Below are 15,340 nucleotides of genomic sequence, written 5' to 3'. Positions count from 1 at the left end.
GCCTAAGTAGTAGAAAATTCAACACCCTGACATAGAGACAAAAACAGAGATTCTTCCAGAAGTTAACCTTTTATTGGTCAAAATAACATTCCTTAGCTTTTCAAGATCACAAATAACAGGGCGAGACACAAATATACAGATACAAGAACACTGAAACTCTCATGCAGATGTAAAAGTTCTGCCTTTAGGTTGAGGTGATATATTTACACTATTCCTTCATTTATACTGTATGCAATACTGGATATGGATTATATAGAATCCTGTGCAATAGCTCAGAAGCCAAACAAAGCTTCATGTTCAATGATAAATTCACTATAAGCATCATTTTACAATGAATCACCATAAGAGAACTAGCTTATTAAATCCCAGACCCAAACAACATTTCTTTCTTTGCTCCAGTGACTCATCTTGTCCTCTGAGTCCTTTCTGGATTTCCTTTTCCTTGTAGTTTACATGGGAACTACGTTTTTTTTTATATATATATATATAATAATAATAATTGAGGTGACACACGGAGGGCATGTTTGCAGTCCATTTCACATTGTCATTTATCAGACTCATTCTACAGAGTGCAATAGGGACTGCAAACTTTTTCAGCAGCCTTGGTTCCAGAACTATCTTCCCATTCATTTAGACATTCATTTAGAAAATCCTTCAATAGAGTTTTAAAATTTCAATCAACAATACAAACTGAGGCAAAAGAGTATTTGAAATTGTGAAACTAAGGTATAAGACTGTGTACTTAAATTATTTTCAGTCAGTTTCTTGATGGAGAAAATGAATGGGATTGTAACTTCCAGAACCCCACTGTGCTCAGTTATAATGCTTATTGAAATCACTGCAGTTCCAGAGCATCATTTGCATTACAACTTCCAGTATGATGCTGCTTCATCAACCATTCAATTATTAGGAACTTACATCTGTTTCAGCAATGCTGCCAAATAGGATGATTAATAACATCTCATTTCTTCTCTCTTCCTCATGGTAGAACTCATATTCTGGAATCCCTCCATTAGTTCCGATTAATTACACTCTTCATGGAGTTCTGGAAGGAGCTGATCTCCCACCTCCGGAATGTGCTCCCTTTAAGGTCACTGCGGCCGGTGGTTATGCGGTAAATCTTTTTGAGGACGGCCCGGCGTAGAAGGATATAAACCCAGGGGTCCAGAATCTGGTTCCAGGAAGCCAGACGAACTCCCATGACCATTAAAGTCCTGTAGGATTCCAAATCACCCCCCATAGAGCCACTGTATGAGCGGATGACTGACATCAGACCGAAGATCTGTCAGAAACAAAGAGAAAGTTAGTTGTAGTCAGTGGATGAAGCATTATAAAGTCATGGAATAACAGCACAAGAATAGTAAGGATTAGTCAGAACCCAGATCAAACAGACTAGATAGAGGCAAACTGCGCGTTGATCAGAGTTTGCTCATTTATAGCTTGAGAGACAAAATAAATCCTCGGTTGTGTTTCATCCTCACAATTCAGGCATGTTTTGACCCCTGAAGAGATACGTAAAAAATATATATTTTTCAAAAGCATCGCTTTTAGTATGGAAACCAAACTTTTTTTTTTGGGTCGTACGGCTCACAGACTTTGTTCTTTGAAGAAATGTTCATAAATTATGGCAAATCTACACACAGTTTGAGGCCCAGTTTGAGGCAGCTGACATATTGTGGAGGAAATATGTTGAATTAAAAAAAAAAATCTAAAAAATCTGAAAAGGAAAGTTTGTTTTCTATTTAATCTTACTGCAAAACAATTACAACGATACAGAGCTCTCTTTGTGATTTGTCTGTCAGTGGTACACAGACAATCTTAAATAGTCTTTAAAAGTATAAAATAGTTTTATTTTATTATTCAGATGTGTATACAATTAGGTCTTATGTCTGTTTATAGAAATTTTGAGCATAGAATGTTTTTTTTTCATGTATAATTTGCCACTTGACTTCTAATATTAATATAAATATATCTAATATAAATGGTATTTTCAAAAATGTTTGATATGCATACTAATTTTATATTCTTTTATTACAATTATGTGCTTGGATCCTTCAATCTTATGATTATTATTTGTTTGCATGTGAAATACCTCAATTTTATAGTAATGCTTTTTTTATTGTTCTGACAGACAGACACATACAGTCATGGTCAATGGCATTATAACGGTCAGGTTGTAATGGTCATACTCACCAGCAGAGGGCTCCAGCAGATGCAGGAAGCGATCATAATGCCCACCAGCTGTGCCACCATCTCAATGTCATGTGATTTAGCTGATCTTCGGGGGCACTTCTTCTTGCGCAGACGGGCGATGACCAGCGTCACCCCGCTGATGGTGTTGCAGACCAATGCCACAGCCAGTGCGGCCAGTCCCAGTCCGGAAAACAGCAGCACAAATATCACGTCTGTGAGGCTGGTGTCGTCCAACACATTGATGAAGCACCAGGTCCCTGGGAACTGGTAGGTGTATGTGCCCAGGTGAAAGAAAGGCAGCAGTGCTACAGATAAAGCCAACAGCCATATCATCATCAGCACTATCTTGGTGTGGATCGTGCAAACCATACGGGCGTGCAGGAGGGGCCGCGTCACGCCCATGCACCGCTCTGCCGCCATGATGCATCCGAGAAACAGTGGGCACAGGCCGAAGAATACCATGCTGCCGCCCAGGAAATGGCAGGTGGCATCGGACGGGTTACAAAGTCCTCCATCGGTGCCAGAAATGTAGAGCCTCAGAACCAGAGCACCTGCGATACCATGACCGGCAAGGTCCGTAGCCACCAGAGAACTGGCGAACAGCAGGAACGTGGCTTTCGAGCGCTTACGCAGATTTGCATAGGCTTTAGCCAGAATGATCAGTGCTATGATGTTGAAAATGATCCCCAGGGTCATGGACAGGCCCGCTACCGTGGGGTTGGTTGTGGTGTTCAGGTTTTCCCTACAGTGCACCGGTGCCACTCCATGCGCCTGCTGGGTCTGATTGCTGAACCTTTCATCCACATCCGGGGCTGAACTGTTCAACTGTTGGATGGCTAACATCTCCAGGTTATGGGACGAGCACCATTGAGCTTTGAGACACATATCTATAGAGAAAAGAGCATTAAGAAACCGGACATTTAAAGTTGAGATTAAGAATCTTTAATTAGCAAACAACCTGCAATCAAATATGTAAAAATAGGAATGTAATGCTTATTTTGGCCACAAAATTCATCCATTTGGGACAATTTAATCAGTTAACAAGCAAGTGATTACAATCCTTCCTGTGTTTTTTCCTTGTTTACGCACAAGGGACCTTATGTCCAGAGGCCTGAAATGATACACTGACACAGCTTTCAGAAAACTTTAGTGAATAGGAACATTGTTTTTGCACAATTTCCTCTACATGAAAAGGCAAAAAAAAATGCGGTACCAATTACTTCACTTCTGACCATTCACTGCTGTATTAAGAAGAACTAAGCAACTGTTTGGAGATACAGAAAAAAAAGAAAAGAAAAAAAGGGTACAAGTAATCTTTAATAAATGTAAATCGCTTTGCCAGCAAACCTAACAATGTCTAAATATCTATATGTATAATCGCATTGGCATTGCTTTGCAGTTTTTGACTTTTTCTGCTACTTTAATATTTTATTTGTTCTGTCACCTATCAAAAATAGAAACATGACAAATCTAGGCTATGTCTATTTCAATGCAAAATGAGAAAGAAAACAGAATAAATATTTATCATTTGTGACGCGTTCTGGATTATCAAAGACTGGATCACCTCACCTGGAAATCTTCATCTTATATCTTAAACCAAAAAAAAAAAACCTCCTTGACACAGTCCTTGAGAATCGAAAGGCGATATCAGACTCCCATCATCCGTTTAGTCCTAAGAGTCTTGTTACTTTTTCCTGAGAAGAAAATCGTATTCCAGCACTAATAAAAGTGTCTTTGTAGTCTAAATATTAGGGTTCAGTGGTATTAATGGTATTGTAGTCTTCGTTGTCTGAAAAACATCACGTAAATATGAATAAAACAGATCAAACACGTAGCGCGCGCGGCGGACTGTGGAGTGAGCGCGCGCTGCTGTATTTATAGTCGCCGCGTCTGCACTGTGAATAATGACGCGTCACAGCAAGTGAGCGCGTCTGCCTACCAGCGGTGTAAGGGAAAAAAGTGGTTTAATTACTATTACCCAGTCGCATGTAGTGCATGGGGATTCATGGACACGTCATGAGCGAATGCAGCAGCCTATGCTAACGCAAAGACGATTCCAAGATATGCTTTTCAGGTAGGCAGCAGACTACTTTTGATCATCATTAGCGCCCTGTAGCAGTTGTGAACATCATGGATTTCAGCCATGGTATTCAATCTGCAAACACCTATGATGCCCGGGAATGATGCTATCTGGGTAGGCAACACACTAGGTTTTGAGCCACATTAATCTTGGCAAGTGAATGGACAGGGCACCGTGAACCTGTCAGCTGAAAATATAGTGTCAAATGTGAAATTAATAGCTAATAAGTAGCATTTTAATGACTCAAAAATTATTTACAGCTCAGTCCTTCAGTTTCACGTCATAGAATTTCTGGCTTCTTTCAAGGTGAAGTCAAATATGCAAAGCAGATTTCAACAGCATTTTCACTGTTTTTTTTCATGAAATGCATCAAGGCTTTAACTATATAAGCAGATAAAGTACAATATTGCCATATGGATGAGAGTTTCTCAATGTTTTAGCATTTTATTGGGAGTCCAGGATTTGACTGGTCTAGGATATGGGACTGGCCATGGGACCATTACAACACTTTCTTTAGAACTTCTTTTTAACCACTATTTTCTTATTTTCTAACTTCAGAATAAGGTAAAAAAAATTATATATATTCATAAAATTTCTACTTACATTTTTTTTTCTATCCCAAGATTGTTCTTAAGACAAAACTTTAGCATTCAAATCCTTTAAAATAATCTTCTTAAATATCATTGTAAATAAATTCCTAAAGTTACACTGAAAAAAAAAACTGGTGTAGAAAAAAAAATCTCTCAGAAATTGTTAACTTGTTAACTGTTCTTAACTTCTGTGACTGTCTTATAAGATTTTTGAGAATCCGATAGCACCGGCTCCAAGGACATGGAAGGGAGAGGAAGAGAGATTATGCCAGAGCTAGACCCCACTCTTTAAACATTTCTTCCATGACCATAAAAGAACAATTCCCTACAGATTTAAAAAGTCTCTAATTACTGAAGAGTGCAGCAGCTGGCCATAACTGGATGAGAGCAATCAAGTGAATCTAACTAAAGACTTTTTCACGTAACTCTTCCTGTTACTGACATTTTTTTCCAACCAACCTTATTTGGCACTAAACGGAAAGATGCAACAAATACCGGCCCATCACGACTGAAAGGGTTGGTCGATCTTGCGTCCTCACCTTTAAACACTCTGAGGAAGAATAGCCACAAGATATATATATATATATATATATATATATATATATATATATATATACAGAAAAATAAATCAACATAACGTGAAACATCTTACTTCAAATGAAAGAAATGGACATGTACAGCCCACAGTAAGATCTGCAGATCATTCTTCATAGCTTGGTCATTCCTTCAGTGTTGCTTCCACGAGACTTGTGTTTGCAGGACAGAAACTACAGTTTACGAAGAACGTATCCCTGAGAGGCAGTTTCAAAGTTTCAAATGCAGGCAAAAGATTTTTCATCTGGTCATATTTTTTACTGTCAGCTCAACACTTATCTTTTCAACATGACTTCTAAGTCATCTAGTGCATATCAGGCAATCTTGCGTTTTTCACCATAGGCATTATTGTGGTCTCATGAAAGGACTGCAGGAACATCTTAGATTGTGATAATGAAAAATGCACCAGAATTAGATTTCCCTTCATTCCCAGAGGCTTTCCGGAGCAAGAAATGCATAAAGATACAGTTTAGATGAGAATATAGGTCTAATGTTCTCTTGTAATCTTTAGGAGAAGGCTACAGAATGCATTACTTTTAATTCACAAGAAAACATTTTAGTTACTTTTTCCAAATAAGTAATGCCAGTTACTTTGTTTTCCCATTTATTGACTGACAGCTACAAATAGAACATTTTGATATAAAAAAAACAAACAAGCAAGCCCAGCCCAAATTAAAAAATGTATGCAAAAGTAACATAACACAATTACTTTCCATAAAAAAGTAACTGAATTAGCTCCTTTTTTGGGGGGGGGGGGGGGGGGGGGTAATGTAATATTGTAATGCATTAAAAGTAGAATGCATTACTTTCCCCAACACTGTGTTAAACACAAAACAATGAAGTGCGAAATTAAAAACACCTGTAAAACAGTACATTCTGTGCTATTTTCTGCACATTTCTACAGTATGTTCTACTGGTTGAGCTAGAGGAAGACAAATAAATAAATCTCTTAAACACAACTGAAATTCCTGGGAACCTGATCAAATGTCTTCAATGCAGTGTAAGCTGCTTTGGATAAAAGAATCTGACTTATGCATAAAGGAAAATTGATATTAATTGGATGCCAATAGGAATTTTGGCCACATCTCCTGCTTCTAAGATGTTTTTTTTTTTCTTGAGAAAATATATTTTCCAAAGTTTCCAAAGAGATCTCACATTATAGCAATATCAGCAAATGACTTTATATTTCCTAATGGAATTTCGGGAGAAAAATCTGATACAAAGTTGATATTGTATATAGACAACATAACTGAGAACTTGAAAGAACATCTTCTGAGCAACACTGACTTACATTTCTAAACATCGTCCTACAGTTGGCTGACATCAGGCATTTACTGAGGATTTGATTGTGCTGATTGATTGCATCACATCCTCATGCAGTACCACAAAATTGCAGGACGTCACCCAAGCACTTTCCTCGGGTCATTAAGTATGTGAAATCTTTCTGAGAGTCGACTTTATCCAAAGTGGATCTGCAGAGGAAATGGATGAGCAGGATGAATGTGCTGGAATTAAATGCTTTGGAACCTAAAGCACAGTCAGTTTAAGTATAAGTTTCACACATATAAGGTTATTTAACCTGCACTTTGGTCCAAAACAAGTGTCGCAGCATTTATTTTAGAAGGGAATCCCCCTGGAGCAACATGAAATGAGGTGTTTTTCACAATGGTGACAAGTGACGGCTTATTCCCTTTGGAGATCGAACTGTCATTCTTCTGACTTCAAGCCCTGGGCTTTAACCAATATACCACATCTTCAGTTTTTTTTATTTTTTTTGCTAATAGCTTTAAATGGAGTAAGGACTGCATTGACTAATGACTACATTGGTCTCTAGTGAGGAGAATAAGATAAACGATCAACTATCACGATGTCATCTGCTTTTAGGCCAACAAAATACACCACGGGTGAAATTTCACTCATCCATTTCCCTTATGAGAAGAAATAAATGTTAAATCGGATATTAAAGGGAAGCAAACACGCACGTGCACGCACGCACACACACACACACACACACACACAGAGAAATTGCATTTTAAAAACAAACTCGACTTTAGATTTTCTAAAGACAATCTGAGTGCAATCTAATAACTGTTTGCGACTCAGTGTAGATAGTTTTATCATCTACCAAAAAGAATTTGTAAAAGTATTCACAAGCAATGTTTTACAGTAAAATTCATGTCAAGTTTTTCAAACTTCAGTTTGAAATAAAGGATACACATTTCTAAATTAGTAATTTGGCGTATTAGTATATGTATTTACTTGTTCTCACCTTATTATATATATAAAAATGAAATAATAAAACATTTTTTACACTGCACTGTAAAGGCCATGTAACAGGTTGGATAAATTTCCTGATAAGCAATCAGTAAACTGAAATGGGAATTGCATGTAATAAATAAAAATAAACACACATTAAATGTTACATTTTTTCCCCAACAATCCTTCTCAATCCGAAATACACTAATCTTTTAGAATTACCCCAAAACAAATGATAATCTGATTTGATACTGAACTGATATAAAAGCCATTTTCTCCAAATAAATTTTTCAAAACTAACTTAAAGAGACCTTTAGATTTCAGAAATGTAGATGGAAACCTGGCCTAGAGCAATCTCCTCAGAGAATAAAAAGAGTTTGAAGCTTGAACATTTGATGTGCAGCTTCTGGGCGATCCATATTTTCTCCATGATCGACTGAAAATATAACCTTTGCTGGACAACGATGGGTGGCAAGTAAATGCAACTGGATAATGATATTGAATACAAATGTTATCCCTTTAAAACTGATGCATGATGAGATATTCACACACAAAAATAACTACAACAAGTGAGCAGGAAATGGCAAATGTCATTACAAATGCAGAAAACGATCTAACCCCGTCCCCGTCACAGAACATTAAACACGCTCGTATTTCACACGGGAAAGTCTTTGCTTTGTGGAACAGAGGTAAACATTTGAGAATTGGGACTGTTTAGTGTCAAACAATGGTTTTATGTGCATTGACTCTGGCCGGACCTGTCCAGGAAATAAACAACAACTGACTGCAATAAAAACAAAAAAACAAAAAAAAATGAATACATTTTCCATGCATGCAGGCTAGTTCATATCGCTTTTGTGCTGCTTTAGTCATAGTCATACTATGCCACTGTACGGCTTAGTTTGGGCAGGCGATTTTCATGATAAATGAAATATTTACACTGATATTGTTGGTCAGGGGAAGTAATTTAGCTTTCTAAGCCTGTCTGGCAGTGGTATGGGTGCAATGGGGCCACGATTATTTGTCATTTCCTTATTATGAACTACTTTTGTTGTGCGCAATCAATAGACTGAAACGGAAATTGCATGTTTGGCACTAAAAACTGAATAAAGCAGCAGTCATAGAATCATGAAAAAAAGTCATGAAAAAAAACTGTGACGTAAAAAGGAAAAAATTATAGTGTTGAGCGGTAAACATACCAAGTGCACTATGTAATGTACCCCTTTTAAAAATGACCTAAAGTTGGGTTAAAACAACACACCATATTTAGATTTTATATAAATACAAAGTATTTAATAAATAAATAGGCAAGCACTGCCAATCACAGAAAACTAATATATATACAGGTCCTTCTCAAAAAATTAGCATATTGTGATAAAGTTCATTATTTTCCATAATGTAATGATAAAAATTAAACTTTCATATATTTTAGATTCATTGCACACCAACTGAAATATTTCAGGTCTTTTATTGTTTTAATACTGATGATTTTGGCATACAGCTCATGAAAACCCAAAATGCCTGTCTCAAAAAATTAGCATATTTCATCCGACCAATAAAAGAAAAGTGTTTTTAATACAAAAAAAGTCAACCTTCAAATAATTATGTTCAGTTATGCACTCAATACTTGGTCGGGAATCCTTTTGCAGAAATGACTGCTTCAATGCGGCGTGGCATGGAGGCAATCAGCCTGTGGCACTGCTGAGGTGTTATGGAGGCCAAGGATGCTTCGATAGCGGCCTTGAGCTCATCCAGAGTGTTGGGTCTTGCGTCTCTCAACTTTTTCTTCACAATATCCCACAGATTCTCTATGGGGTTCAGGTCAGGAGAGTTGGCAGGCCAATTGAGCACAGTAATACCATGGTCAGTAAACCATTTACCAGTGGTTTTGGCACTGTGAGCAGGTGCCAGGTCGTGCTGAAAAACGAAATCTTCATCTCCATAAAGCTTTTCAGCAGATGGAAGCATGAAGTGCTCCAAAATCTCCTGATAGCTAGCTGCATTGACCCTGCCCTTGATAAAACACAGTGGACCAACACCAGCAGCTGACATGGCACCCCAGACCATCACTGACTGTGGGTACTTGACACTGGACTTAAGGCATTTTGGCATTTCCTTCTCCCCAGTCTTCCTCCAGACTCTGGCACCTTGATTTCCGAATGACATGCAAAATTTGCTTTCATCCGAAAAAAGTACTTTGGACCACTGAGCAACAGTCCAGTGCTGCTTCTCTGTAGCCCAGGTCAGGCGCTTCTGCCGCTGTTTCTGGTTCAAAAGTGGCTTGACCTGGGGAATGCGGCACCTGTAGCCCATTTCCTGCACACGCCTGTGCACGGTGGCTCTGGACGTTTCTACTCCAGACTCAGTCCACTGCTTCCGCAGGTCCCCCAAGGTCTGGAATCGGTCCTTCTCCACAATCTTCCTCAGGGTCCGGTCACCTCTTCTCGTTGTGCAGTGTTTTTTGCCACACTTTTTCCTTCCCACAGACTTCCCACTGAGGTGCCTTGATACAGCACTTTGGGAACAGCCTGTTCGTTCACAAATCTCTTTCTGTGTCTTACCCTCTCGCTTGAGGGTGTCAATGATGGCCTTCTGGTCAGCAGTCTTACCCATGATTGCGGTTTTGAGTAATGAACCAGGCTGGGAGTTTTTAAAAGCCTCAGGAATCTTTTGCAGGTGTTTAGAGTTAATAGGTTGATTCAGATGATTAGGTTAATAGCTCGTTTAGAGAACCTTTTCATGATATGCTAATTTTTTGAGATAGGAATTTTGGGTTTTCATGAGCTGTATGCCAAAATCATCAGTATTAAAACAATAAAAGACCTGAAATATTTCAGTTGGTGTGCATTGCAATGAATCTAAAATATTTGAAAGTTTAATTTTTATCATTACATTATGGAAAATAATGAACTTTATCACAATATGCTAATTTTTTGAGAAGGACCTGTATATATATATATATATATATATATATATATATATATATATATATATATATATATATATATATATATACATACATACATACATACACACACACACACAGAGGTGTGAAAAATTGTTTGTCCACCTCCTGATTTTTAAGTGACGTGACATAGATCCAAGCTTGGTGACCAATACTCAGAATTCATGCTCATCCAAAGTGCACACACACACAAACCCGGAGCAATGAGCAGCCAGCTCAAACCCGGCGAGCAGTTGGGGGTTTGGTGCTTTGCTCGAGGGCACCTCAGTCGTGGTATTGGCGGCCCTAACGGCCCTCTCTAACCACTAGGCCACGACTTCCCCACGTTTGTAACTTTAATGTTTCAGATCATCAAACAAGTTTAAATGAAGTTTTTTGGACCTTAAATCCTTAAATGAAGGTTTTGAACCTTAAATTAAGTTTTTTTTTAAGGGAAAACAAAATCCAAAACTACATGGCCCTGTGTGAAAAAGTGTTTGCCCCATAAACCTAATAACTGGTTGGGCCACTCTTAGCAGCAACAACTGAGGCAAGTGAGGCCATCAGTTCTTTGGATCTGGTTGTGGGGTCTTTTGTGACCTCTTGGATAAGTCGTCGCTGTCCTCTTGGGGTAATTTTGGTCAGCTGGTCACTCCTGGGAAGGTTCTCCACTGTTCCATGTTTTTGCCATTTGTGAAAAATGGCTCTCACTGTGGTTTGCCGGAGTCCCAAAGCTTTAGATATGTTTTTATAACCTTTTCCAGACTGATGCATCTCAATTACTTTCTTTCTCATTTGTTTCTGAATTTCTTTGGATCACAGCATGCTGTCTAGTTTTTGAGGATCTTTTGGTCTACTTCACTTTGTCAGACAGGCCCTATTTAAGAGGTTTCTTGATTGCGAACAGGTCTGGCCTGGATGTGGCTAGAGAAACTGAACTCAGGTGTGATAAACCACAGTTTTAACAGGGGGGCAAACACTTCTTCACACAGGGCCATGTAGTTTTGGATTTAGTTTTCCCTTAATAATAAAAACCTTCATTTAAAAACTGCATGTTGTGTTCACTTTTGTGTTATCTTGACTAATATTTAAATTAGTTTGATTTAAAAAATTAAGAAATCAGGAAGGGGACAAACACTTTTTCACACCACTGTATAAATACACGCAATATATAATATGAAAATAAAAGTGATTTACTTAATTTACAAAATGTACACTGACATCAAGAAGTTCTCTATGCTATTTGCTATTTATTTTTTAGATGACTGTACGCTACGTACAATAAAGATACTTTCTTTAAGATCTAAAAACACAGTTTATTTAACAGTCCTCTATCAGTCAAATGCACATATACTTGATCAAATTGTGAAACATGAACTAAAGGAAGTATACTGTACTTGTGACACAAACCACTTTGTTTGGTTTGTGGAAATGTAGAAATCTGCCAACCCATCTATAAACCCTTTCAGTTTGTAATGTGTGACTAGCATGCATTATGTTCTAGACACCCTTGTGTATCAGCAAAAAATTATCACAAACTGAGACGGAAGCCCTTAATGCATCAATATCTGTAAATACACATCTCACAAATCCCCTTTAGCACTTTGAATAATAAACCCCTTCAGCTGGGCAGGTAAATCAGCTGTGCTACACTGTGAGATAAACAGCACATCCTCAAAATAAAGTCATGCCACTGCCAGCTCCAAGCGCCTCTGCTGACAGCTACCAGAAATAACCATAGATTTATGACTATGAAGTTTAATAAAGCGATATCTGAGAGGAGAGACAGCTTAAAGCAAGGGCCTCTGGTTTAGTCACTATAACTCTTGCTGTAATGTCCTGTTAAATGTTTCTGGCTGAATTGTTAATGCAGGGATTGGCATGTGCTATAGATCTTAAAGGAATGTTTCATGTTTGACACAAGCTGAAAGTATACTTTAGATTATCAAGAACAACAAAAAAATCATTTTGCAATGTCCCTCCCACGAACAACTGCATGTTTATAAGCAGCAGAAGGTTTTTTTTTATCAAAGCATTTATAGATGTGTGTTATTTGAGTGTTTAAGTCTAACTCATTATTTTAGCAGTGGAACAGCTGTTTTGACAACAATTTTGTGGCTTTATTTTCCTTTACAGTAAGTAATCAGTCTCTTTTGTTATTGTCGAGCAGATCATGCGAGGTTTACTGGCTTTACAAGAGTTGGAAATTGAACGTAATTCTACACAAACTAGGTTAGTAAACAGTTTAAAGTCTTGTGGTTATACTTAAAAAAAAACTGTATTCTTACATTTATTCCAGTGCAGTGTTTTGCCCGTTAGACTCTTGCTACATTAAACCATGTGTTATTATTAACTAAAGTTTTTAACCGAAATAATGCTGAAATGAAGAGAAAGAAATTAAAATACAATCAAATAAAAAATAGAAACAAGATTTTTAAAAGTAAAGTTAAATCAATCATTAACGTATGAATAGTAAAGGATGCTGTCAAAACATTTTAGATTTGGATTCAGATTGAGAGAGAAAAATGAGAAAGTGACTTCATATTGAATTGAACTTTAAGTAATTGAAAGTGATATAGAAATATTTTCTCCATAATCTTTTTTTTTCTCCGTATCCCTCATAATAAATAAAATCCACGGAAAGTGTATTGGTAACACTTTAGAATACTGTTTCTTACTTACTACATAACTAATAAGGAATTATTGAAGAACTAACAGGTGATTATTCATTAACACTTAACTCACTACTGTTAACTACTAAGAAAGATGTGTTAACTAATCAGTATGTAATAGAATTTTATGATTGTGTTAAGTAACAGTTAGCTAATCAGTAACTAATATATTCTGTCATACCTCCTGAAGAACTACTATTAATTATCTACTAGTTAGTGTTGAAGAAAAATAACTATGAAGTAACTACTAATGAACAGTTATACGCAAAAAAAACACTGTAATAATCAGGCTGTGTCCCACAAATCAAGTACTTGAGTAAAAGTACAGATACCCCAATAAAATATTACGCCAGTAAAATTATAAGTAGGTCTATTCATTTTCAAAATTACTTGAGTAAAAGGACAAGTACAAAGTACTACTACAGTAGCAACTTTGTTACAGCCCACTTATTAGCCTATAATGGAAATGAAATATGGATTTTGTTTGCTTCTAAATGTTTAACTTTTGATTATGAAAGGTTTGTTAAATTAGTTCAAATGTGGGCAGTATACATGTTAAAATGGAATAAAATATGCTGTATTAAGAAATGTTCTCATCTGAAATAAACAGATGAGAGTATTTTAAAAAGTTTATGATTACTTTTATAGGTTGTTCTTAGTCAAAATGATGTAGTTTATTATTATTTACTAATAGGTTCACTTTAGAATTCTGTAAGTCCTGCAAAATTATGTGATAATTCTTTATTAATTACTAATGGTTCCCTATGTTTTCACTTTAGAATACTGTTTCAGATTCTAAGTAATTCTTCAGGAATTATTTGATAATTCTTTATTAATTACTAATGGGTTCCCTATGTTTTCACTTTAGAATACTGTTTCAGATTCTAAGTAATTCTTCAGGAATTATTTGATAATTCTTTATTAATTACTAATGGGTTCCCTATGTTTTCACTTTAGAATACTGTTTCAGATTCTAAGTAATTCTTGAGGAATTATCTAATAATTCAGCCTGATCTCACAATCAAAACGTACATATTTAGACGTAAATTAAAACTGTCCAATACGTATGTGCCTTTACGTATTTACAGTGTCGTTAACGTATTATCTGGACGTAATTAGAGGTTCGATACGTAACTAAATTTACGTAAAAACAACCTCAAATACGTACAGATAGAACGTTTTCTCTGACCAGTCAGTTATCCATAGAAGCTCATGAAGCTGCTTTTCAATGCGTATCGGATTATTATTATTATTTATTTATTTTTTTTCCCTTTTTATAATTTTTTTTTATAAATGTAAGATCCCTAAACCCCACCCGAACCTAAACCTACCCATTTTATACAGAATGTTAAAAGAATAAAACATAATAAAACACAATTTTAGTAAAAATATAACATTAAAACGTTATTTTGAGCCACTAACGTTAATCCTACACCTACCCCTAAACCTACCCATAACCATTTCTTAAAACTACATAACGTTACTGTTATAAATAAACAAATAACAGACAAACAAATGTAACATTAATCATTTATTCTTTGCGAAAATATTAACAGTGGTACCAAAAGTAGTTCAAATGATAATGAGTTCCAGTCGCAGTCCTCTCTGAAGGTAATAGTTTTTATAAGGTGCAGAGCAGAATTTAATTTATTAATCCGTGAAATTATGAATCTTCTCTCCGTGAAGGCGCACTGGCGCAGTACTGATTTCAAATGTCTATCAACTGAAACACAGCATGTCGCAATCTGTGACGAATAAGGTGAGAACCAATGAGAGTTCGATATCAGTGCCGTAAACCATGTCGTAACGTTTCTCGAGGGTGGCGCACTGGCGCTATTTTCAAATTCGAATCATAATCATATCATAACAAGCGCAGGCTTTGACTGTGACGGTCGCTGTTGCTGAGAATGAAGATGAAGATCGATTGATAAAGGGCTGAATTTGGATATGTTCCTTGCAAACATCTGGATTCTAGAGATATGGAGTACAGCAAACAAATAAAATGGATGTG

General features: G+C 36.6%; 1 protein-coding gene across 1 annotated transcript; it reads right to left on the bottom strand.

Annotated features, from left to right (window-relative positions):
* Positions 1-50: 50 nt before the first annotated feature.
* On the bottom strand, positions 51-4,062 carry ptger1b (prostaglandin E receptor 1b (subtype EP1)). Its single transcript, XM_059558864.1, has 3 exons — positions 3,763-4,062; positions 2,194-3,080; positions 51-1,282 (listed from the first exon to the last, which is right to left on the bottom strand). The coding sequence occupies exons 2-3, from the start codon at positions 3,076-3,078 to the stop codon at positions 1,013-1,015; spliced, it is 1,155 nt and encodes a 384-aa protein (XP_059414847.1). The 5' UTR covers positions 3,079-3,080; positions 3,763-4,062; the 3' UTR covers positions 51-1,012.
* Positions 4,063-15,340: the final 11,278 nt, after the last annotated feature.

The sequence above is a fragment of the Carassius carassius genome, chromosome 9 (genome assembly GCF_963082965.1).
Source record: "Carassius carassius chromosome 9, fCarCar2.1, whole genome shotgun sequence".
NCBI classification, from domain to species: domain Eukaryota; kingdom Metazoa; phylum Chordata; class Actinopteri; order Cypriniformes; family Cyprinidae; genus Carassius; species Carassius carassius.
Note: the sequence above shows the minus strand (reverse complement) of the source record. Positions and strands in the feature narration are given on the sequence as shown.